At 40.6% G+C, this 20,767-nt stretch overlaps 2 protein-coding genes across 2 annotated transcripts in view; one reads left to right on the top strand and one right to left on the bottom strand.

Annotated features, from left to right (window-relative positions):
- Positions 1 to 20,767, bottom strand: part of Chchd6 (coiled-coil-helix-coiled-coil-helix domain containing 6) — a 226,180-nt gene that overhangs the window by 127,616 nt on the left and 77,797 nt on the right. The gene's annotated exons all lie outside the window — the stretch shown is intronic.
- On the top strand, positions 7,622 to 9,180 carry LOC122107885 (uncharacterized protein KIAA1143-like). Its single transcript, XM_042679751.1, is given in 5 exon segments — positions 7,622 to 7,643; positions 8,303 to 8,648; positions 8,840 to 8,912; positions 8,915 to 8,935; positions 8,938 to 9,180. Coding segments are annotated over 5 exon segments (525 nt in total). The 3' UTR covers positions 9,001 to 9,180.

The raw sequence follows: 20,767 nt of genomic DNA, 5'->3' as shown, positions 1-20,767 counted from the left end.
CACAGGAAAAGTTTAAGTAGAGTATGCTTCCTGATTCATCTTCTCATGGCTACTGGCAGCTGACAATTACTGAAGGAGCACATCTAGTGAAAATACAGAAGAGAGTCCTTCATTCTTCAGAATGAAACAAATGATCACAGACAGAGGCACAGAACTGCCAAAAGGAAATAAACTGAATGGAAAGGGGGAAAACATGTTGTATCATCCAGGAAACAGTAAACAAAGAAGACAACCAAGTTCTATGCTACTTACAGTAAAGAAATAAACCTGTAAACATAAAGAACATAAAAAAGATTTAACATGAAAGGCTGGAAAATGACATACTAAATGCTAGAAGAACAAAGGGTCAACCAAATCAACAGTGAAACCTACTAGATACTATGTTGGAAATGAACTATATAACTTAGAGGGAAGGGAAATTGGAAGGGGAAAAACTGGGAAGGAATGAGGGAGACAGTGATACTGTTCAAAAGGAAATGCATTCATTACCTGACCTATCATTGTAACCCCTATGCACATCATCCTTACAACAAAATTTAAGAAAAAAATAAACTAGAAAAATAAAGTAAATGCTAAAAGAGAGCAAAAGCAGTTAATGTCAAAGTAGCATGTAAAGCAAGACATTTTATGAAAGACATTTCACAAAGATAAAAGAATCATTTTGGCATGAATTAAAAGTCTCAGATTTACATGAACCTATTAATTCTTTAAATATTTATTAAATACTAAAGTAAAACCTGACATGACTTAAAAGAGAAACAGACAAACTTAAAAACATAACCATGGAGCAGACACTCGGTAACTGACAAGAGACAATTCAATAAGGATAGAAAACCTGAGCAACACAATTAACCAGCTACATGCAATTGACATACATGGAGCAATACAGCCAACAACTGAAAAGACTAAACCAAATGTACTGCTTTCAAGTATAATGTAGTATTTTCCACAACAAACCACAGGCCATAAAGCATGTCATAATAAATTTCATGTATTGAAATCATACAAACTGTGTTCTTTGATGACCAGGGAATCAAGGTAGAAATCAACAACAGAATAACTAAATTTTTAAATACAAAAAGCCAAGTGTTAGTAAATAGCATACTTCTAGTGACCCATGCTTCAAATTTAAAACAAAAAATCATAATAGAATCAGGAAATATCTTGAAGTAAAAAAATTCATGAAAATATGACACATAAAAATAGTGAATGAGGAAAAATTTGTGCCAAAAGGAAAAGTAGCTGCTTCAGAAGACTATATTAGAAGAAGTACTAAGCTTCCACCTTCTGAAGCAAGCTAGAAAAAAAAAAAGAAGCAATAAAATCCTAAATGGCAGGGAAAAAAAAAAAAAAAACAGAAAACAACCTTAAGAATGTGGATGAAAATAGTGTTAAAGAATAGGGATGAAAACAATTTTAAAAACCTGGATAAAAAAATCAATGTACAATTTGGAAACTCACATTGGGTTCTTGAAAACTTCTCAGTAACTTAGAAAAAGAAATCTGAGTAGCTGCCCAGTGTCAGTGGCTCACACCTATAATCATAACTCTCAGATGGCTGAGATCTCAGTCAGGAAAGTCTGCAAGACTGTAATCTGTAATTAACCTCCAAAAAGCCAGAAGTGGAGCAATAAAGCTAAGGCACAGCACCCAGGCCAAGTTCAAGATCCAGTATCAGCAGCAAGTATACATACGCGCGCACGCGCGCACACACACACACACACACACACTGAATAGCTGTTAAAACTTACAGCTAATATACTTAATGAAAAATATCAAATATCTTCCCCCTAAGTCTATAATTAAAGAATGCTCCCTATATTAATTTCAAATCAAAATTGCATTGATGTCAGCCAGTGTGATAAAGAAAAGTTGAAATTAAAAAAAAATTCTACCTTTAGACTGGAATAAAAAGTTGCCATGATTCAGATGACATGACACTTTATTTGTAAAAAGAAAAAAAAATCTAAGAATATACAATATATAAAGTAGTAAGTTGATTTGTCAAAGTTACAAGGTAAGAAGTCACAAAATAAAAATCAATTTTATTTCTATCTGCCAACAATAAACAAAAAGTAAAGGAAAAAGGAATAGCATTTTCATTAGCAAAAATAAAATGTGTAGGAGTGTATCTACCAAAAAAGATCACTTCAGAAAAGTAAATAAAACATTACTGGGAAAGCCTAAACAAATATAAGTCATTATATAATAGAAATTACATATAATTATATATTATGTTCATCAAAAGTCATATGTAAAAATATCTACAGCAACATCATTTATAATAGTCCCAAACTAAGAACACTCTAAATATTCATTATGTAGACCAGATAAACAATATATGTACAATGTCCATTTATATAACACGTAAGAGTATGAAACAATTGGTGGTGATAGAAGTCCAATGAGTCACTACGTACTCATTAGGAGGGGACCCTTACACGATGCTAGCTAAATACTGATCTAGGTAACTAGACCTATGTATTAAGCTATTACTTCAGATTTATATGTTGGTTACACCTCAACTAAATGCATATTTTAAAAAATACCTGAACAGCCATTGTGGCCAGGGGGGCACAGGAAGATAAGAAATAAATGCCTCTAGAAGCATTTCCTGGAAAGATGGATGAAGACATGAGTTATTTTTTTTTCTAGGGGCTTTGGTGTGAGCTGGACAGTTCCTTCAAGCTGCTGTAGCCACCATATCAATAATATTCAGTGAAACTGGATGCTAGTGATTCATGCCTATAATTCTAGGTGCTTGGAATGCAGAGGTAAGAAGGATTGAAGACTGAGGTTGACCTAGGCACAGAAAAGTTCATCAAGCTCTCATCTCAACCAATAGCTGGACATGGTAGTGTATAACGATCTTAACTTTGCAGGAGACTAAGACTGGGAGGTCAGTCCAGGCAACAGAAAAGGCTGGGCAGGTGGTTCCTGCCTATTATCTCAGGCACAACCGTAACTATAAACAGGAGGATCATGTCCAGGTTGGTGGGAGCCAAAAGGGCTAGAAGTATGACACAACTGGTAGAACTCCTGCCTAGCAAGCATGAAGCCCTGACTTCACTTCTTAGTGTAAGCATTCACAAAAAGAGACAGAGAAAAAGAGGAGAGAGGGAGGAAGAAGGGGGGAAGGAAAGAGGAGGGAGAAAGGGAGAAAAGGGGAGAGGGAGGAAGGGAGAGAGAAAGAGAAAGAGAGAGAGAGAGAGAGAGAGAGAGAGAGAGAGAGAGAGAGAGCTGGGACTTAAATTCAAGTTTATTTCCACACTAACAGCAGACAGTGGGCAAGGAAGGTGGTCAAGCTGTTGCGGAATAAGACCTGGCCAATACTTAATAAACTGATAAACTGAAGGGCTAACAGAGCAGCCACTCCTAGGTGGCTGTAAGAATTCAGACCTATTGTGCTTGTACTTGATCTCTTTCTGTTAAAAAAAAAAAAAATCTAGAGAAAGAACTAGAAACCAAGAGCTCCAAATCCTGCCTTTCTACTCCAACATGGTGTGGTAGGAGCTCAAGGGACAGGCACCTTGCAGAAGGATAACTGCCAGTGGACATGAAGGCTGCTGAGAGGCACAGCAGGACTGCCTGGCATCACAGTGCTGCTTCAGGCTGGTCTGTGAAACATCTTAGAAAACACCTACACGCGTCTCCCTGGCTCCTTGTGGGCAACAAGCATATAGACCACCATTCTATAGGCAGCTGCACATCTCCAGCCAGATTTAGACTGTAGGCCATGCCTTGAGGCCTGATTCAGGAGAGACCAAAGTTTTCACAGAGAAGGGAATGAGGCAGTAGGGAGATGCAAAGGGCTACAACTGCCATCTGATGATCTCTATCTGAAGAAAGGTCTTTGGTAATGAGGCCCACCGTGTTTCAGGAAGAGACTCACTACATGGAGCTCTGAATGGCAATGGCCAATCCGCTCAGCTTCTGTAGGCAGAAGAGCTCATCTTCTAACTGGTGAAAGGTGAAGGCCACCGTGTTGCCATGGTGACTGGTATTAGAGAACACTGGGGCCCATGGAGATAGGCTATCACTTCATAGGCCTTCACTTATTTTTCTCTTAAAAATACATTTTAATACCAAGTCAAAATCAGTACAGGTAATAAACATAATGAAAGGCAGAGAAGCAGGCTGGCTGTCTCCAAGGAGATCTCGTCACCTTTGGGAGATGCACTGAGAACAGCTAAATGCTCCCTACCCTGCAAGTGCTTATGGAACAAGGGCCTGGCAAGAGACTGGGTTGATTTTCATGGAAGACAAAAAGTCAAATACCACTAAAGCACCTGTTTAAGGAGGAAGAGGAGGTCATCGCAAATAATTATAATAATGGCAGAAAATGCTGATTTCCACCTTTGGGGCTACCCAAAGTATAAACCTCGAGAGGAGGAAATATGTTTCCATCCCATGAGTGAAGAGCCATCTAAAAAGTCACCTAAAAATAGAGGACACAGTCACCATCTTTTGCTCTCCTGGTCATTCCGTCTATCCTCACGAGGCTGCAGGGGCAGAGCTGGGCAGCAGCCAAATCAAGATCAACTTCAGGCCTTGGTGCTGGTGCTCAGCACAATCTGCAGTTCTTAGGCGGCCTATAACTTGGACCTGAGAGACCAGCTGCATTTCTAAAAGGGAGTAAGAAGTGTGTTGTGAGAAGAAGACACTCAGGGTTGACACAGACACCAGCACAGGGCAGAGGGGAAAAGGAAGTCAAAGGGGGTCACAAGGCAGAAAGGAAGGTTCAGATTCAGCCAGGTCTCTAAGGGCCTTAAATGCCACCTAGACAGCAGGGACTGGGTTCGGTTCAGCAGAGAATGAAAACAAGATTATGAACCATCAAGGACAACAGCAGCTGAGTGGCCTGCTACACTACCCCAGGACAGAGTTGTGCTAGGGAGGCCTGCGGGCAAAGGCCAGGCCTCACCAAAGCAGGCTCTTACAGACTCAGCCTTTTGTGGGTAACAGCACAGATGTGGGGCAGGGAAATGCACAGTCAGCTGGCAGCAAGAGAGAGGGAATCAGGGTCTTTTTTGGGGAACTATCAATGCCCTAGAAGTGGCTTTCCGACATCTGCCAGGAAAGCTTTTCATTAAAAAAAAAAAAAAAAAAAGCAAAAGGAAAATCTATCTGGCAAAACCCCAACATACTCGATTGTAAAGAGAAAACAACCAAACTGCACTTCTTTCTGTAGGGCTCTGCTGTCTTCTGGCTTTCCAGTCATGAACACAGACATGGAAGGACATTTTTCAGAGGTGCTGGGGCCATGAGCTCACAGGTCAGAAAGAAAAGAAGTAAATGTTTAAGGCACTAAGGTCTTCTCACTTTCTCTTGAATAATTCATTTTAAGTAGAGAGTTCATGCCTGCTTTGACTACGGTAGGTAAATCTATTCAGAAGAAAGTGCTCAAGAACAAGTCTGGGAGCCTCCTCTGTCCCAGGTCTTTAGTGGGCTTTCAAGTAGCAATCCCTGGAGTTTAGGCACATCTGAGGAAGTCCTGGGACTCTGAATGTCAGCTCCTTCCTAAGGGAGACAGCTTTCCTATCAACTACAGCTGGTTGGCTGCAGAAGTACACACTAAGCAAGTTCATCATACCACAACAGAGCCAAACAATGGCTCCTGGGTCCCTACAGCCACTTAGCTATGGGCCGTTTGGTAAGGGTTAATCACAGATAACTTGACTCCATCAACAAGAAAGCATCAAGCTAGCTTTGTATCTGTCTCTCTTCCTATTCCCCCAATAATTCTTTTCAAGCACCAATTAGCACTGATGATGAAAAAATTAAAAACAACAGTATTTTCCTGTTCACGTGCCTCTAGGACATGGGCTAGAGGCAGGCATGATACACAAGTACTCCAGGAACCCTGACTTAGAGGTAGAAGGCAGGAGGAATATGAAGACATGAAGGAGCAGGCAGACAACAGAGAAGCAGAGAGAAGTGTACTGCGACAGCGGAAGTGGCTTTTGTGCTTGATGTCAACAGACCTCTATCCATGGCAGAAGACCAGGAAAGCACCTCTTAAGCAGAGGCCCATTCTGAACAAAGCACAGAGGGAAGGAACAACAGATTTTTCTGCAGATAGTGCAAGGGTTCTCTGTACCTTCCACAGGCAGGCAAGTTTCTTCCTGAGGGAAAAGCTGGCCAAGAGCAGCAGAGGCACAGCTATGTACCTGCATGACCAGGATATGAAGCTGAGGACTTGAGGACAGAAACAAAGGACAGCCACTGCATGCTTTTGAGCAAAGGATTAACATAATCAGATATGTGCTACTGATGGATAATTTGGAGCCAGGTGGAAGGAAACAAGGATTAGTGACAGATCAGTTAGGGACCTAGAGTGCACAGGAGTCACAGCAAGGGGCTGGACCAGAAGAATAGGCTGAGAAGCAGGGAGATTTGAGAGAAGACACACGGGTTCAGGGAGGTAGACTGGGAACTGAAACAGGGAGAAAGAGGCTGGATGTTCACAAACTTCCAGCCTACACAGAGAGGTAGATAGATGAATGGGAAGATAGGACAAACTCTGTCCTATACATGCCATAGTGTCACAGAGTTGCAGAATTAAAGTCTCTGACATACTGAGAATGGCCAGAACCCTGGGAAATGAGGAAATTACCTAGAGAGACTATAATAGGGGTTACCTCTCTAAGGGAGTACCAACATTTAAGGATCAGGTAAGAAATAATTAACAGAGATTTACAGGAAACATAGCCCTACAATATGAAGGGCTTGTGATACAAACTTATTCCCATGTTTCTTCAAAACTAAGTCTTGGGGCTGGGAAAGTGGCTCAGTGGTAAAGTGCCCTGGGTTCGATTCCTCAGTACCACCTAAGTAGAAAAAACCTGAAGTGGTACTGTGGTTCAAGTGGTAGAGTACCAGCCTGAGCTGAAAAGCTGAGGGACAGTGCCCAGGCCCAGAGTTCAGGCCCCACAACCAACAAAAACAAAAAAAGTAAAAACTAAGTCTCCTGGGGTCTGGAATAGATTCATAAAGGACTTCCTGCCTGTTCTTCAGAGATGAATTCCCTTAAGGAGGCAAAGAGGTGGTGACATAGCTACCTCCAGCCCCTTTCCTTTTTCTTTAGAGACATTTTTTTCTGCTCAGACCTCTTTCTTGTCACATGTTTCAGTACAATGTACTTCAACCAGAAACAAAATCAAGCCACAATTCAATATTATTTGTACACTAATTACTACCAAATTAGCTATATCTAATGCTAGATTCAAAACAGATGTCAGAGTCATGATTGAGCTAAACTTGGACTGTTCTACAGATTATTCTCCCATTGGGAAGAGAACTAAGATCCGGAACTTATGGCTTCCTAGTAGATCCCTCAACTCACCATGAGTGATGCTTTGAAGCCAACAACTGCCTGTACTCCACTTAGGGCCACTTCATGTTTCTAGGGCTGGTACACGGACACGGACCTTCTACTACTACCAAGAACCAAAGCAGAAAAGCTCAGTAACTCGGGCCATCCAGCTGATAGAGTGTGTGTTTCTGTATGGGAGCTCCCATCAATGAGTCACAGGTCAGCTCTTAGCCTTCTACTCATTAGTGGTGGAGAGGCCTGGTTCTTCATGTCTCAAATAAAGCTTTCTTTCTTTTCAAAGGGTACATGATGATTCCTGGAGCTCAGGGTAAGGAAATGCATCAGCTGTGGCTAGTAGGTATTCAGGACTGCATGTCTCCTCCAGCCTTTTCTCTCACTAGGGATTACAGTGTAGAGATAGTCACTTGAGGAAAATTCAGAAAAGAAAGGTGACCACTTATATTCCTCATATGTCTATCTCATGTCTTCTTAAACCATCAAGGTTTAAGAAGTATGTTAAAATAATGACAGTTACGTAGCTTATGACAATTTTGAGTTTGACCCTTAACAGTTATCTGGTGTGACCATCAAGGTAGGGACACCCTCCCTTTCAGGAGATGAGAAAGCCAGGACTTCTGAAGGGGCATGACTTAGCCAAGGGCATGTGGCCAATAAAAGGCAAATGGAGTGCTGAGCTCAGAAGTTGGAAGATTTCAAGCCAGGTGACAGGGGCTCACCTGTATTCCTAGCTACTCGGGAGACTGAGATCTGAGGATTGCAACTTGAAGCCATCCTAGGTAGAAAAATCCAAGAGACTCTTATCACCCATTAATCAGCAAAAAGCTGGAGGTGGAGCTCAACTGGTAAAGCACCAGCCTTGAGTGAAAAAGTCAAGCAAGAGTGTGAAGCCCTGAGTTCAAGTCCCAATACTAGTATTTAAAAAAGTTTAAAAATTTCAAGACTTATTGACGTATTGTCTTCTGTAAGAAATTTCACACAAGAAAAACTCCAGTCACCGCTGCCCCGTGAGCAAGCGGAACCAAGTATCTTATGTGCGGCCAGCGGAACCCGCGTTCCTGTCCCGCTTCAAGGAGTGGGTGGGCTACAAGGAAGGGCCCACTGTGGAAACCAAGAGAATCCAGCCGCAGATCCCAGACGAAGATGGTGAGCACAGTGACAAAGATGACGAACAGCCCCAAGTGATGGTTTTGAAAAAGGGAGACCTGACTGCTGAAGAAGTCATCAAAATTAAAGCACAAGTAAAGGCTGCCAACGCCAATGAAGAACCAGCTCCAGCTGATGGGAGAATCATGTATGGAAAACCAGAGAAGCAGGGGGAGGACAGGAAGGGATGGGAAGGGGAAACAAAGGAGGAGGCTACAATGCTTGGTAAGAAATGTACTCATTATCTTGCCCATGTAATTGTAACCCCTCTGTAAAGTATTTTCACAATAAAATAATAACAATAAATTAAAAAAAGATTCCTACAGCAAAAAAAGAAAAGAAAAGAAAACCAGAGAAGTGCACCACACGCGAAAAATACTCGGGTTTAATGGCAAACTCAAAAAAGAAGAAAACAAATGAAAATGAAGTAAATACGAGGACTCAGTTAAAAAGAACTCTCACAAAAGCAAATCAAAATCAGTAGCCTCCTTTCTTTTGGCCATGAAGAAGAAAATGAGTAAATGTAAATGTTTGTCTTAAAGTCTCCTTTGGAATTATCTGAGGTATTTTTTTTTCAAATAACATTTTCCTGTCACTTTTAAGATAGCATTTTTTCTTATTATACTACAAGTTAGTTATAGACTATTTAGAAAATACAGGAAAACTTTTGATAAAACTGATCAATACCCCAACTGGAAATTTTGTAGTGTTCTGTTAGTTTTCTCTCTGGGTGTCTGTATATGTAAACTGCATTTTTAAGCAAAACTGAGATTGTACTATGTACATTCGTCTTGCATCCCACTTAATATTGTGAGTGATTTGCAAGATAAATTTTATAAATCTAACATAACTGGGTACAGGAAAAAAAAGAAATTTCACACGAAGTATTTAATTTTCTGATTCTAAAGTTTACCCTCGTCCATCACACCATGCTGAGTTCCTAAAAAAAGACTCCTACCTACACACTTCCATTTTTATAAACTTAATCAGATTTATAATACAGAAACAAGATTTAGGAATATAGAATCATAACAGCTTCAAAGACAGCCTAAAATTCCTGGAGGAAAATAAGCCACACACACCAGCCCTTCCAACAAGAAACTACAGGATAAGGAGAGAAAATATACTAAGCACGTGCTCTACTACTTGAGCCATGCTCACCAGTCCTGAGAGATAAAATGTACTGATATATTTAAAGATACATATAAAAATTCCAAGGTGTCAATTAATAGGGAAAAGACTAAAGTCTTCCAAAAAAGTAGCATCATAAGTCAAGAACTGAAATTCAACTCAAAGTGTAAATAGGAAACCTTTTCTTCGAGGTTAGAAGCCAAACTGATCATCTTGCCAATCTTTAATACAAAGTTGATCACTGATCATGTGAAAAATTCTTATAATCCATCTCTTCTCCAAATTCAAAGACATATGTGGATGACACAGTCTGACCAGGCCACAGAAAGAAAAGGAGAGAAGCAAACTGGATCCATGCCTCCAAAATTGTATGTTGGGGACCCAAAAATGTGGCCAAACATGGTCCAGGAAAACTAGTATATACAAGGCTTCATGGAGAACTGATAAGATACTGTAACTGGGAAAAAAACTCACTGCAATTCTTGTATTTGTTTTTTTTTAATTTATAAGGCTTTTTATTTTTAAATTTTATTGTCAAGGTGATGTACAGAGGGGTTACAATTACATAAGTAGTGATTACATTTCTTTACTAACTTACTACCCCTTCCCTCATTTCCTCCCTCTCCTCCAATTTTCCCCCTCAAGTTGTACAGATCATTTCCAACATATTTTGAGTATCATGCAATGCTTGTACTTCTTTTTATTTTTTTTTTTTAGTGAAAGCAAGGTTATATTATGGGGCTTGTACTTCTTAAAAACAAAACAAAACAAAAAAAACCTTGCAGATTCAAGACTGGAGAACTATAGATCCATAAAACCATTACTGGCTTTGAGTTTTTCTCTTCTAATAGTAAAAGTCATCATAACTAAGAGTTATACAATACTAAAACATCCTCTACTTCTACTAGTAAGATGGAGGTAGAAATAAAATAACAAAATTCATTTTCACACACTTGAAAAGCAAGATTTCCACATCACAGTGTGACAGTTCTGCCAGTTTTAGCGTTCTAGGCTCAGTAGGTCCATAGGTCTTAGTACCACATGGCCTCTCACGCCCTCATGACATTATCATCAAAGATAAGGGACAACCATGAGACAAAGTTCCTTTAAGCAAAAATTCCATTCAGCTCATATCAGCAAACTAAATCTCTGGAGCTTGGAAATTTAATAAACAATATGTACTCCACTCAAATTTGTTAACAGCTTCGTTAACAGCTTCATCTAAAACCTTGTGACCAGGCTACTGGAGTCAAGTAGAGTAAATTTACAGAGAAGAGTTTGGAGACAGATGCTGGTGGCTCACACTTGTAATCCTAGCTACTCAGGAGGCTAAGATCTAAGGACTGCGATTTGAAACCAGCTTGGGCAGGAAAATCCATGAAACCCTTATCTCCAATTAACCACCAGAAAACTGGAAGTATTGCTGTGGTTCAAAGTAGTAGAGCATTAGCCTTGAGGGAAAAGCTCAGGGACAGTGCCTAGGCCCTGAGTTCAAGCCGAAAGAGAGAGAGGAAGAGAGGAAGAGAGAAAGAAAGAAAGAGAGAAAGGAAAGAGAGAAAGGAAAGAAGAAAGAAAGAAAGAAAGAAAGAAAGAAAGAAAGAAAGAAAGAAAGAAAGAAAGAAAGAAAGAAAGAAAGAAAGGAAGGAAGGAAGGAAGGAAGGAAGGAAGGAAGGAAGGAAGGAAGGAAGGAAGGAAGGAAGAAGAGAGGGAGGGAGGGAGGGAGGGAAAGAAGAAAGAGGAGGAAAAGGAGAGAGGGGAGAAGGAAGGAAGGAAGGAAGGAAGGAAGGAAGGAAGGAAGGAAGGAAGGAAGGAAGGAAGGAAGGAAGGAAGGAAGGAAGGAAGGAAGGAAGGAAGGAAGGAAGGAAGGAAGGGAGGAAGGGAGGCAGGGAGGCAGGGGGGCAGGGGGGCAGGGAGGAGAGAGAGGAGTTTGAGACAAGCAAAATGGAAAAGTGACCATACTGACAGGAATGAATTAGAGATAACAATGAAGTGGTCTATAAACCACAGTTTTTCAAAACACATGTTCTATTTTATTAGACAAAAATAAAAAAGAGGGCTGGGAAGGTGGCTCAGTGGTAGAGCGCTGGCCTTGCATGCCTGAGGCCCTGGGTTCGATTCCTCAGCACCACATAAAGCAAAAAGAAAAAAGCGGAAGTGGCGCTGTGGCTCAAGTGGTAGAGCGCTAGCCTTGAGCTGAAGAGCTGAGGGACAGCACCCAGGCCCAGAGTTCAGGCCCCACGACCAGACCTAAAAATAAAAATAAAAGTAAAAATAAAAAAGAATTACCGCCAACACTTAAAACACAAAAACAAGAAAATGTTGCCATGTGCCAAGGGCTCACCCCTGTAATCCTAACTGCTCAGGAGGCTGAGATCTAAGGCCTGTAGTTCAAAGCCAGCCCAGGCAGAAAATTCCATGGAACTCTTACCTCTAATTAAGCACTAAAAAGCCAGAAGTAAAGGTGTGGCTCAAGTGGTAGAATGCCAACTTTGAACAAAAAAGCTAAAGAACAATGTCCTTCAGTGCACTGGCCTGAGTTCAAGCCTCAGGATCAGCACACACACACACAAACAATATACATAATTAAAACAATATACATAATTAAAAGCCAAAGGCTAAAAAAATGCTAATGGTCATCTCAGCCATCAGATGTTGCTGGTGGAGGGCCTTGCCTCTATGTTGAAGTTTGCTGACTGATGAGGTAGTCATGGGTAGGCGAAGGTTGGGGGTATCTGTGGCAATGTCTTAGAACAAGACAATGATGAAGCTGTGAACACAGATGGACTCTTCTTCTTATGACAGATAGCTCTGTAGCAGATGATGTTGTACGGTAAAATGAGTCAATCCTCTCAAACCTTGCCTCTGTTTCATTAACTAAGTTTCTGTAACATTCTGAATCCTTTGTTGTTTCAACAATGATCACAGCATCTTTACCAGGAGTAGATTTCATCTCAAGAGACCACTTTTTCTCTCCTTTATGAGAAGCAACTCTCATCTGCTGAAGTTCTATCAGGATATTACAGCAATTCAGCCCCATCTTTGGCCTCCACTTTGAATTCTAGTTTTCTTTTTATTTCTGTCACACCTGCAGTTACTTCCTCCAGTGAAGTCTCACACCCCTCTAAGAAATCCAGAATAAAGGATAAAATCAACTTCCTCCAAACTGTTTTTATAAGTGATTGTAGCTTTTTTTTTTTTTTGCTGGATATGGGGCCTGAACTCTGGGCCTGGGTGCTATCCCTCAGCTCTTCAGCTGATAATAGCTTTTTTTTAGGTTAATTTAGCTAGTTCTTACCCAGGGTCAGCCTTAGACTTTGACTCTCCTATCTACAACCTCCTTTGCTACTGTTCACATGCTTCTAAATTGCTACTACTGTTAATTCTGATAGCCTCCCCTGAATCATGAATGTTCTTAGTGCCACTGAGAATGGTAACCCTTTTCCAGGTTCTCAATTTACCTTGCTCAGATCCATCAGAGGAATCACTATGTATGACAACAATAGTCTTATGAAATGTATTTCTTAAACAATGAGACTTTAGAGTCAAAATTACTCCTTAATCCATGGACTGCAGAACTGATGCTAGGTAAACAGGCATGAATATTTATCTCATTACACTTCTCCATCAGAGTTCTTGGGTAATCAGGTGCATTGTCAATGAGGAGATATATTTTGAAAGGTATCTTTTTTTTCTGTGTAGTAGGTCTCAACAATGGACTTAAAATACTCAGTAAACCATGTTATAAACAGATGTGCTGTCACCCAGACTTTGTTGCTCCATTTGTAGTGCACAAGCAGAGTAGATTTCATGTAATTCTTAAGGGTCTTAGGATTTTCAGAATGTTAACTGAGCCCTGGCCTCACCTTAAAGCCATGTTAACCCCTAAGAAGAGGAGCCTGTCCATTAGGTCTTTGAAGCTAAGGACTGATGTTTCTTCTCTAGCACTGAAAGTTCACCCTTCACCAGGGACCTCCGCCACACCTTGAGTCTAGATGGTGGCTCGCTGCAGGCTCCATGCCAGCCCCTCCTTTCCTTAAGCCTCTGCTGGCTTCAAACTTATCTTTAGTAGCTTCCTCACTTCTTTCAGATTTGACAGAAGCATAAAGTCAAGGCTTGAGGCTCAAGACTAGGCTTTGGCCTAAGAGAACGTTGTAGCAGCGGCGATCTGCTTTCCAGATCACCAGCATTTTCTCCATATTGGCAGAAGGCTGCTTCACTTTCTCATCTCCTCAAGAACTTACTCTTGCACTCACAACTTGGGCAACAATTTAGATTTGGGCCCAACATGGGGTTTTTTAATCAGCATATTGTAACTATACAGGAGGGAGAAATTTCATTGCAACATCTCCACAGATACACAAGTACTTCAATCTCTTTCCTCCATCACTCCCTTACCTTCCTCCTCCCTTCCTAATGCAATTTCAACGTATTTCAATGTTCTATTTTTATACTTGCTGACAATCTACTTCAACCATAGTCATTCTCTTTTACCCTCTTTAGCCCAACCCCTTCACTAGTAAACCATCTCACCCAATAAAGCTTATTTCTCTCTCCTCCCCTTACCCTCTACTGATCAACAACTTTCACTGAGGTTATGTTGTTTTTATAGACAGTTGCAGTGAATCCCCATGTTATTTACCCTCCATCTTTCTTTTTTCCCCTTTTCATCCTAACTAGTCCCTTAGAGTAATTATCTATGACTATTCATATATAATTATGTACACAGGTATATAGTTGTAAAATAGTACATAGATTATATATACTACATTTCCTTTATCCATTCATTTGTTGTTAGGCACCTCAGCTAATTCCATTTTGGCTATGGTCAACAGTGCTACAGTAAACATAGGTGTACAGGTGTCTTTCTTGTATACTGATTTACTTTCCTTCGGATGCATGCCTAATAGTGGTGTTTAGCAAGGTCACATAGGAGGTCTAAGTTTAGGTTTTTTGAGGTTGTACTAGCTTACATTCCCACCAACCCCTACCCTCAAGAGCATTTCTGGTGGTTGTTTTCTGGATGGATCCAATCAGACTGGGGTGAGATGGAATCAGAGTGGTTTGGATTTGCATATCCTTTGTGGATAAGGATGCTGAACACTTCATGGATTTATCAGCCATTAGTATTTCTTTGACAACTGTTTAGTTTGCTTGCCCATTTATTAATTGGATTATTTGTTCTTTTGCCGCTTAGTTTCTGAGTTCTGGATGTTAATATTAATCCTTTATCTGTTGAATAGCTGGTAATGATCTTCTTCCATTCTGCCATTACAATACTCAATATGCTTCTTCAATAAGCTTAACCATTTCTAGCTTTTGATCTAAGTGAGAAACTTGCAAGCCTCTCTTACATCAGAACAGTTACAGGCTACTGTAGTATTACTAACTGGCCTTATTTCAATTCTGTTGTACCCAAGGAAATAGGTAGGCCCAAGGAGAGAGGAAGAGACAGGGGAGCAGCTGGTTGGTGGAGCAGTCTGAATATGTACACATTTATACATTAGATTTGCTGACTTATGCAGATGGGCCTCAACTCAATTAGAAGCATAGCATCAAAGATTACTACTGATCACAGATCACCACAACAGATAGAATAATCATGAAAAGGCTTGAAATAATATGTGGATTACCATCCTAACATGAAGATGGGAAGTCAGCGCATGTTGGTGGGAATGCTGTTGAAATGCTTGCTTGACACAGGGTGACGCAAACCTTTGTCTTTAAAAATGCAGTGAAAGTCAAGGGTGGTGTTACAAACCTATAATCCCAGCTACTCAGGAAGGAAAAGAAGGAAGATCAAGAGTTTGAGGCCAGCCAAGGCCAAGTCTTGACAAACTTGTCTCAAAAGCAAAGTAAAACTGAGCCTGGTTAATAGTAGCTCATGCTTGTAATCCTCGCTACTTAAAAGGCTGAGATCTAAGGATTGTGATTCCAAGCCAGTCCAGGTAGGGGGCAGAAAAGTCCCTATCTTATCTTCAATTAACCACTAAAAAAGCCAGAAGTGAGACTGTGGGGCAATTGGAAGAGCACCAACCTTGTACAGGACAACATGCAGGCCCTGAGTTTAAGTCCCAGTACTGGCGTGTAGGCGTGCACACGTGCGCGGACACACACACACACACACACAAGGAAATATAGTTCAAATGGAAGAGTGCATGCCTAACAATTCTAAGGCCTTAGGTTTAATTGTCCATAGAACAAAACGAACAACACAAAAATAATACAATAAAGCAAATCACAGAAGAAGAAGCTGTGCTTGTGTAATTAGGAATAAAGACCACACAGCAAAAATGGCATCCCCTATCTGTTATCACTGTGTTCTCTTCTTAGTTCATACATATTCTGTAGACACAACCATCTTCTCCTTGACCACCGACCCTTGGGGGTTGGTGCCTTGCACTCTGTCTAACCTGAAATCTTGCCTACAGACATCTGCCGTGCCTAAGCTTCTCTGAAGGGTCTGCACCTGAGCCAGCCCCTCCCCTCTTGCTCCTGCCCACCTGTTCTTATGTCCTGTTGTTCAGCTAATACCTATACCCATTCAAAAGCTTAAGAGTTTATCAGCACTGAAACTTCACCTCTATGCCTTTTAAATTCATTTTCAGATTTCAAACAACTGCAGGTTTACACAAAAAGTTGCAAAGACCATTTGGAGCTCACATACTGAGACTACGCCAATTTTGCCAGCATTTTTACTATTGCTCTTTTCTGTCCAGGCCAGGATACCACATCACCTTTTTGGTCCCGTCTCTAAATAATGGTTTTTATCGACATCAAGTCCACTGACACAAACTGTAGCTCTTGGTCCTACTGCCCAGGACTAATGGATTATTTCACCTGTCTCTTTAAGTATGTGCCTGTATGTTTCTAGAATGGCTGGATACTGACTTCCTACCATGGAAGACAAGGATGTGTCTTTCATATACACACCTCTATACACATGTCTGCCCCTTACAACTGCCTGTAAAGCTTGTAGAGTTGAGTGTTTGGTGCCTGCAGTCCAACTGAGGGAATGTTAGTATCAGCTGAGCTCTGCAGTAATGTACTACAGTCAGGCTTCCTTTCTAGAATCTTTGTTTTCTCTAGAATTAAATTTTGCTCTCATCTGGAATTTTTAAAAGGTTGCTTCATCATCTTACAGCTTCCTGTACATAGCCTGTCTTCTTTTCATCATGAGTTATGCAGGTTTCTAAGATGGCTCCAGTTATCACCCATCATTGGTATATTCCTATCCTTGTAAGGCAATCCCTCTTCCTGCCCTCGAATGAGGGCCGGACTAGTATCTCATTTCTGAAAACAGAATAGAGTAAGAGTAATGATATATGACTTCCAAGACCTGGTTTCCAAAGAAGATAACTTTTGTCTTATCCACAAGCTCTCATCCTCACTGTGACAAAGCATAAGCTGCCTGATAGACAGATCCAAGTGGCAAGGGATTGAGGCCTTCACAAGGACCTGAAATCTGCCAGCAACCACCTCAGTGAATACAGAAGCAGATCTACCCATCAGACTTCCGGATGATCACACCACTAACTGACACCCCGCCTGAAATCTCTTGATTGACACAGAACCAAATGATCTAGCTAAGCCCACTGCAATTGTGAGGTATAGATGTTGCTGTTCTCAGTTACGGGTCAGCAGACTGACTGTAGCTTTGTTTGGTTGGAGTAGGCACATGCACTCATCATGTACTAATAGCTGTTGCACTAGGACAGCAGAGATGAGTAGCTGCAACAAAAGACCATTTGGCCCACAAGCCTAAACTATTAAACGTTTCCAGTCCTAGTCTAAGCCACTACATTTTGGAGTAACATGTAGATAACATGCTTCTCTCCATAGAAACTGTTAGGATCAACCCTGATCCTTTGTAGCCTGCAGTTTCATGAAGGTATATTCTGGATTGGCTATAGGACTAGGAACAAACAGGCCCTTCTCAATCTGAAAGGTCTTCTTCCTTAGTTCTAGAAAATATTCTGAAATTATTAACTTTTCAGTTTTATCTTTCTGATAGTGCTGCTGTTTGGATGCTTGACCTCTTCAATTGTTCCTTTCATAGTGCCCTTTTTGCAAATCACTTATAATTTCTAGACTGCCTCAACTCTACTTTTTTTTTTTTTTTTGGGGGGGGGGGGGGGATGTGTGGTCCGGTCATAGGGCCTGAGCTCTGGGCCTGGGCGCTGTCCCTCAGCTCTTCAGCTCAAGGCTAGCGCTCTACCACTTGAGCCACAGCACCACTTCCGGCTTTTTTTTTCTGCTTATCTGGTGCTGAGGAATTGAACCCAGGGCCTCATGCATGCAAGGCAAGCAAGCGCTCTATCACTGAGCCACCTTCCCAGCCCCTCAACTGTACTTTCTAGTCTTTATAATACATTTTCCACTTCTGGTTTTATGTTTATAAGAGCTCTTAATTTAATTAAAATCCTTCACTGGCATACATACAAAGGGGTTTCACTGTGACACTTCCACACATGCATACAGTACACCCATATCAAACTCACCCCTCTACATGCTTTCTCATCTTCCTTCTCTACCTTCATAGCATTTCAACAGGTTACATTGGTCTATTTTCACATGTGTATATAAAGTATATTGATCAGATTCACCCTTATTCACCCTCCCCACTCTCATTGGTACTCACCCAACAGAGTCTGTTTTACTCTCTGGGCATTTTTTTTTTTTAGTATATTTTAATTATACTAACGGTTTTCACCATGGTATTACATACATGTGAATGTTATAATCAGAATAACTCCATTTATTGTAAGAGCTTTGTGTTTTAAAAGTAACTATTCTTATTTCATTAATGTAATATTTGCTTTTGTTTAAGGACTTTTTAACTTAAGAATATTTTTCTTCTTTTTCTGTGCATTGTTTATTTCCCATGTTCTTTTCAAGTCTGTTTTGGACTATAGAGACTGAAAAGTATTGGTCTTCCACTCATCATGGTTGTGTTTTAGTCATGAGCAATTAAGTTATACAACAGTCCTTCTCCCATTAAGAATGGGGCAGTAACTGATTGCAAAGCCTGTCTCTCCAGGACTGGCTTGCCAATTGCTAGAGTTTTCGTAAAACTTCTACCTTTCTACCTTTTACTGTTTATGGGCCTTTTCTCTTGGGTTTTCAACCTCTCATAAAGGGATCAGCCTGTGTTTTTGGAGACAAAACAGACCAGAAAGAACCTAAAACAGAATGCAGAATCCCTTGCTTTGCACACAGAGCTCCTGTTCTTCTGATACTGTCAGAGCGCACCCATTTAACCTCAACAGTGATAACCAGGAGAAAGAGATGCAGTTACCCTGCACAGGCAGGGAAGGTATCTGGTTGCTTCTTACATAACGTTAACCCAATCCTGCCCGTTTTTTACTGCACCTGCACCTCACTTGCACAGATGCCTAATCCTCAGGTTTGGGAGCTCTGTGTGTGCAGCTCAGACGCATGCAGCTGCTTCAGTGACCCAGCACTGCAGCCCATCTAGTCAGCATAGGCAATTACCACTGGACATCCACCTCCATTCCAGCCATCACCGCCTTGCTGTCTTTAGCCTCCTCTACTGGTGTCTTTACTCTCATTTTAATTAGGCTTGGGGATGGAGCCCCAGTACATGGCTATGTTCATAATGCCATTTATAAAAGACAGCCTGAACACCCTCAATTCTCACATCCTTATAATCACCGAGCTTTATAATTCTTTCGCTAGATATCTTTTTAATCATTTGTTCCTCCTCAATTCTGCTGTCATTTCTCAGGCCCTTATCACTAACCAAAGGACAGCCAGTTTCCCAGTTTCCTTGACCTCCAGTCTCCCCTTCCCTCCAAGCCACTCTCCATGTTATCGGATTAAACATGGGGAGTCAAACATGCTACTTCCCATCTATTATGAGCTGAACTATGTCCCCTGAAAACCCATGTAGAAGTCTTAACTCTCAGTACTTCAGAATGTGACTTTATTTGGAGGTAAGCTCCTTGCATAAGTAATCAACTTAAAATAAGATCACTAAGGTAGATACCATTCCAATATGGTTTGCACCCTTATAAAAAGAAGGAAATGGGCTTCTAGGATGACTCACCTTACAACATTAGTTAATAAAGGTGCTTACATGGTACATATTGGACCCTGCTCTGTATTTGCAGATTTGCATTTATTTCTATGTGACTTCAATTAAATAAGCAGGAGCTAAAAATTACAGCAAATATGTGTTAAGGCCAGGCCTGGTTTTGTAGTCCAGGCTATCCTTGAACTCATGATCCTCAACTCTCTAATGATGCAATTGCAGGTGTTTGCCACCATACCCGGCTATATCCATGCAGTTTCTAAATTATGGGATACACATACAATTACAAAAAAAAAAAAAAAGAAGAAGAAAATGTGGACATACAACATAAACACACATACACATTCTTTGAAAATGCCATGTGAGGAGCAATGAGCAAATGGTTGCCAACCTCCCTTCCCCACAGGTTTTGAAACAGCATGGCCTGGCTGACACCAAGACTACAGATCTCAGCTCTCACAACTGTAAATCAATCTATGGTTGTTTTAAGCCATTAAGTTGTAGTATTTGTTGTAGCAACTTTAGGAAACAGTACACTGACTTAAATTTGTTTAGAGATTTCAGACAATATATAATCTGATAATGTATATCACAATAGGAAATGTGCATATAATTCAACTAACATGCTAATTTTAGAAATTTAATCTAAAGCAAATTATAAAAGGAGATATATATGTATTTATACACATACACATATATATATACACATACGCATGCAAGTATATAGCACAGTATTTAACACTAAGATGGAGAAACAAATGTATTTTTACAATAGGTAAGAGCTTAAATTATGCAACCTATATGACATACTACTCAGACATTTTGTATGTGCTAGTACTGGGGCTTGAACTCAGTGCTTAGGTGCCATCACTTAACTTTTTCGCTCAAGCCTTGCACTCTACCACTTGAGCTACACTTCTACTTCTGGATTTTTGGTGAGAAACTGGAGATAAGAATCTCACAGACTTTCCTGCCTGGACTGGCTCTGAACTGCAGTCCTCAGATCCTAACCTCTCAAGTAGCCAAGATTACAGGCATGAGCTCAGCTACTAGTTAGACTTTTTAAATGACGGTGTCAACCTTTAGGGTATATACACACAAAAAAT

This window comes from Dipodomys spectabilis, unplaced genomic scaffold (assembly GCF_019054845.1).
Source record: "Dipodomys spectabilis isolate Male_0828 unplaced genomic scaffold, ASM1905484v1 ptg000054l, whole genome shotgun sequence".
In the NCBI taxonomy this organism is placed as follows: Eukaryota; Metazoa; Chordata; class Mammalia; order Rodentia; family Heteromyidae; genus Dipodomys; species Dipodomys spectabilis.
The sequence above is the reverse complement of the archived record's forward strand: the minus strand, read 5'-3'. Positions and strand labels throughout refer to the sequence as shown.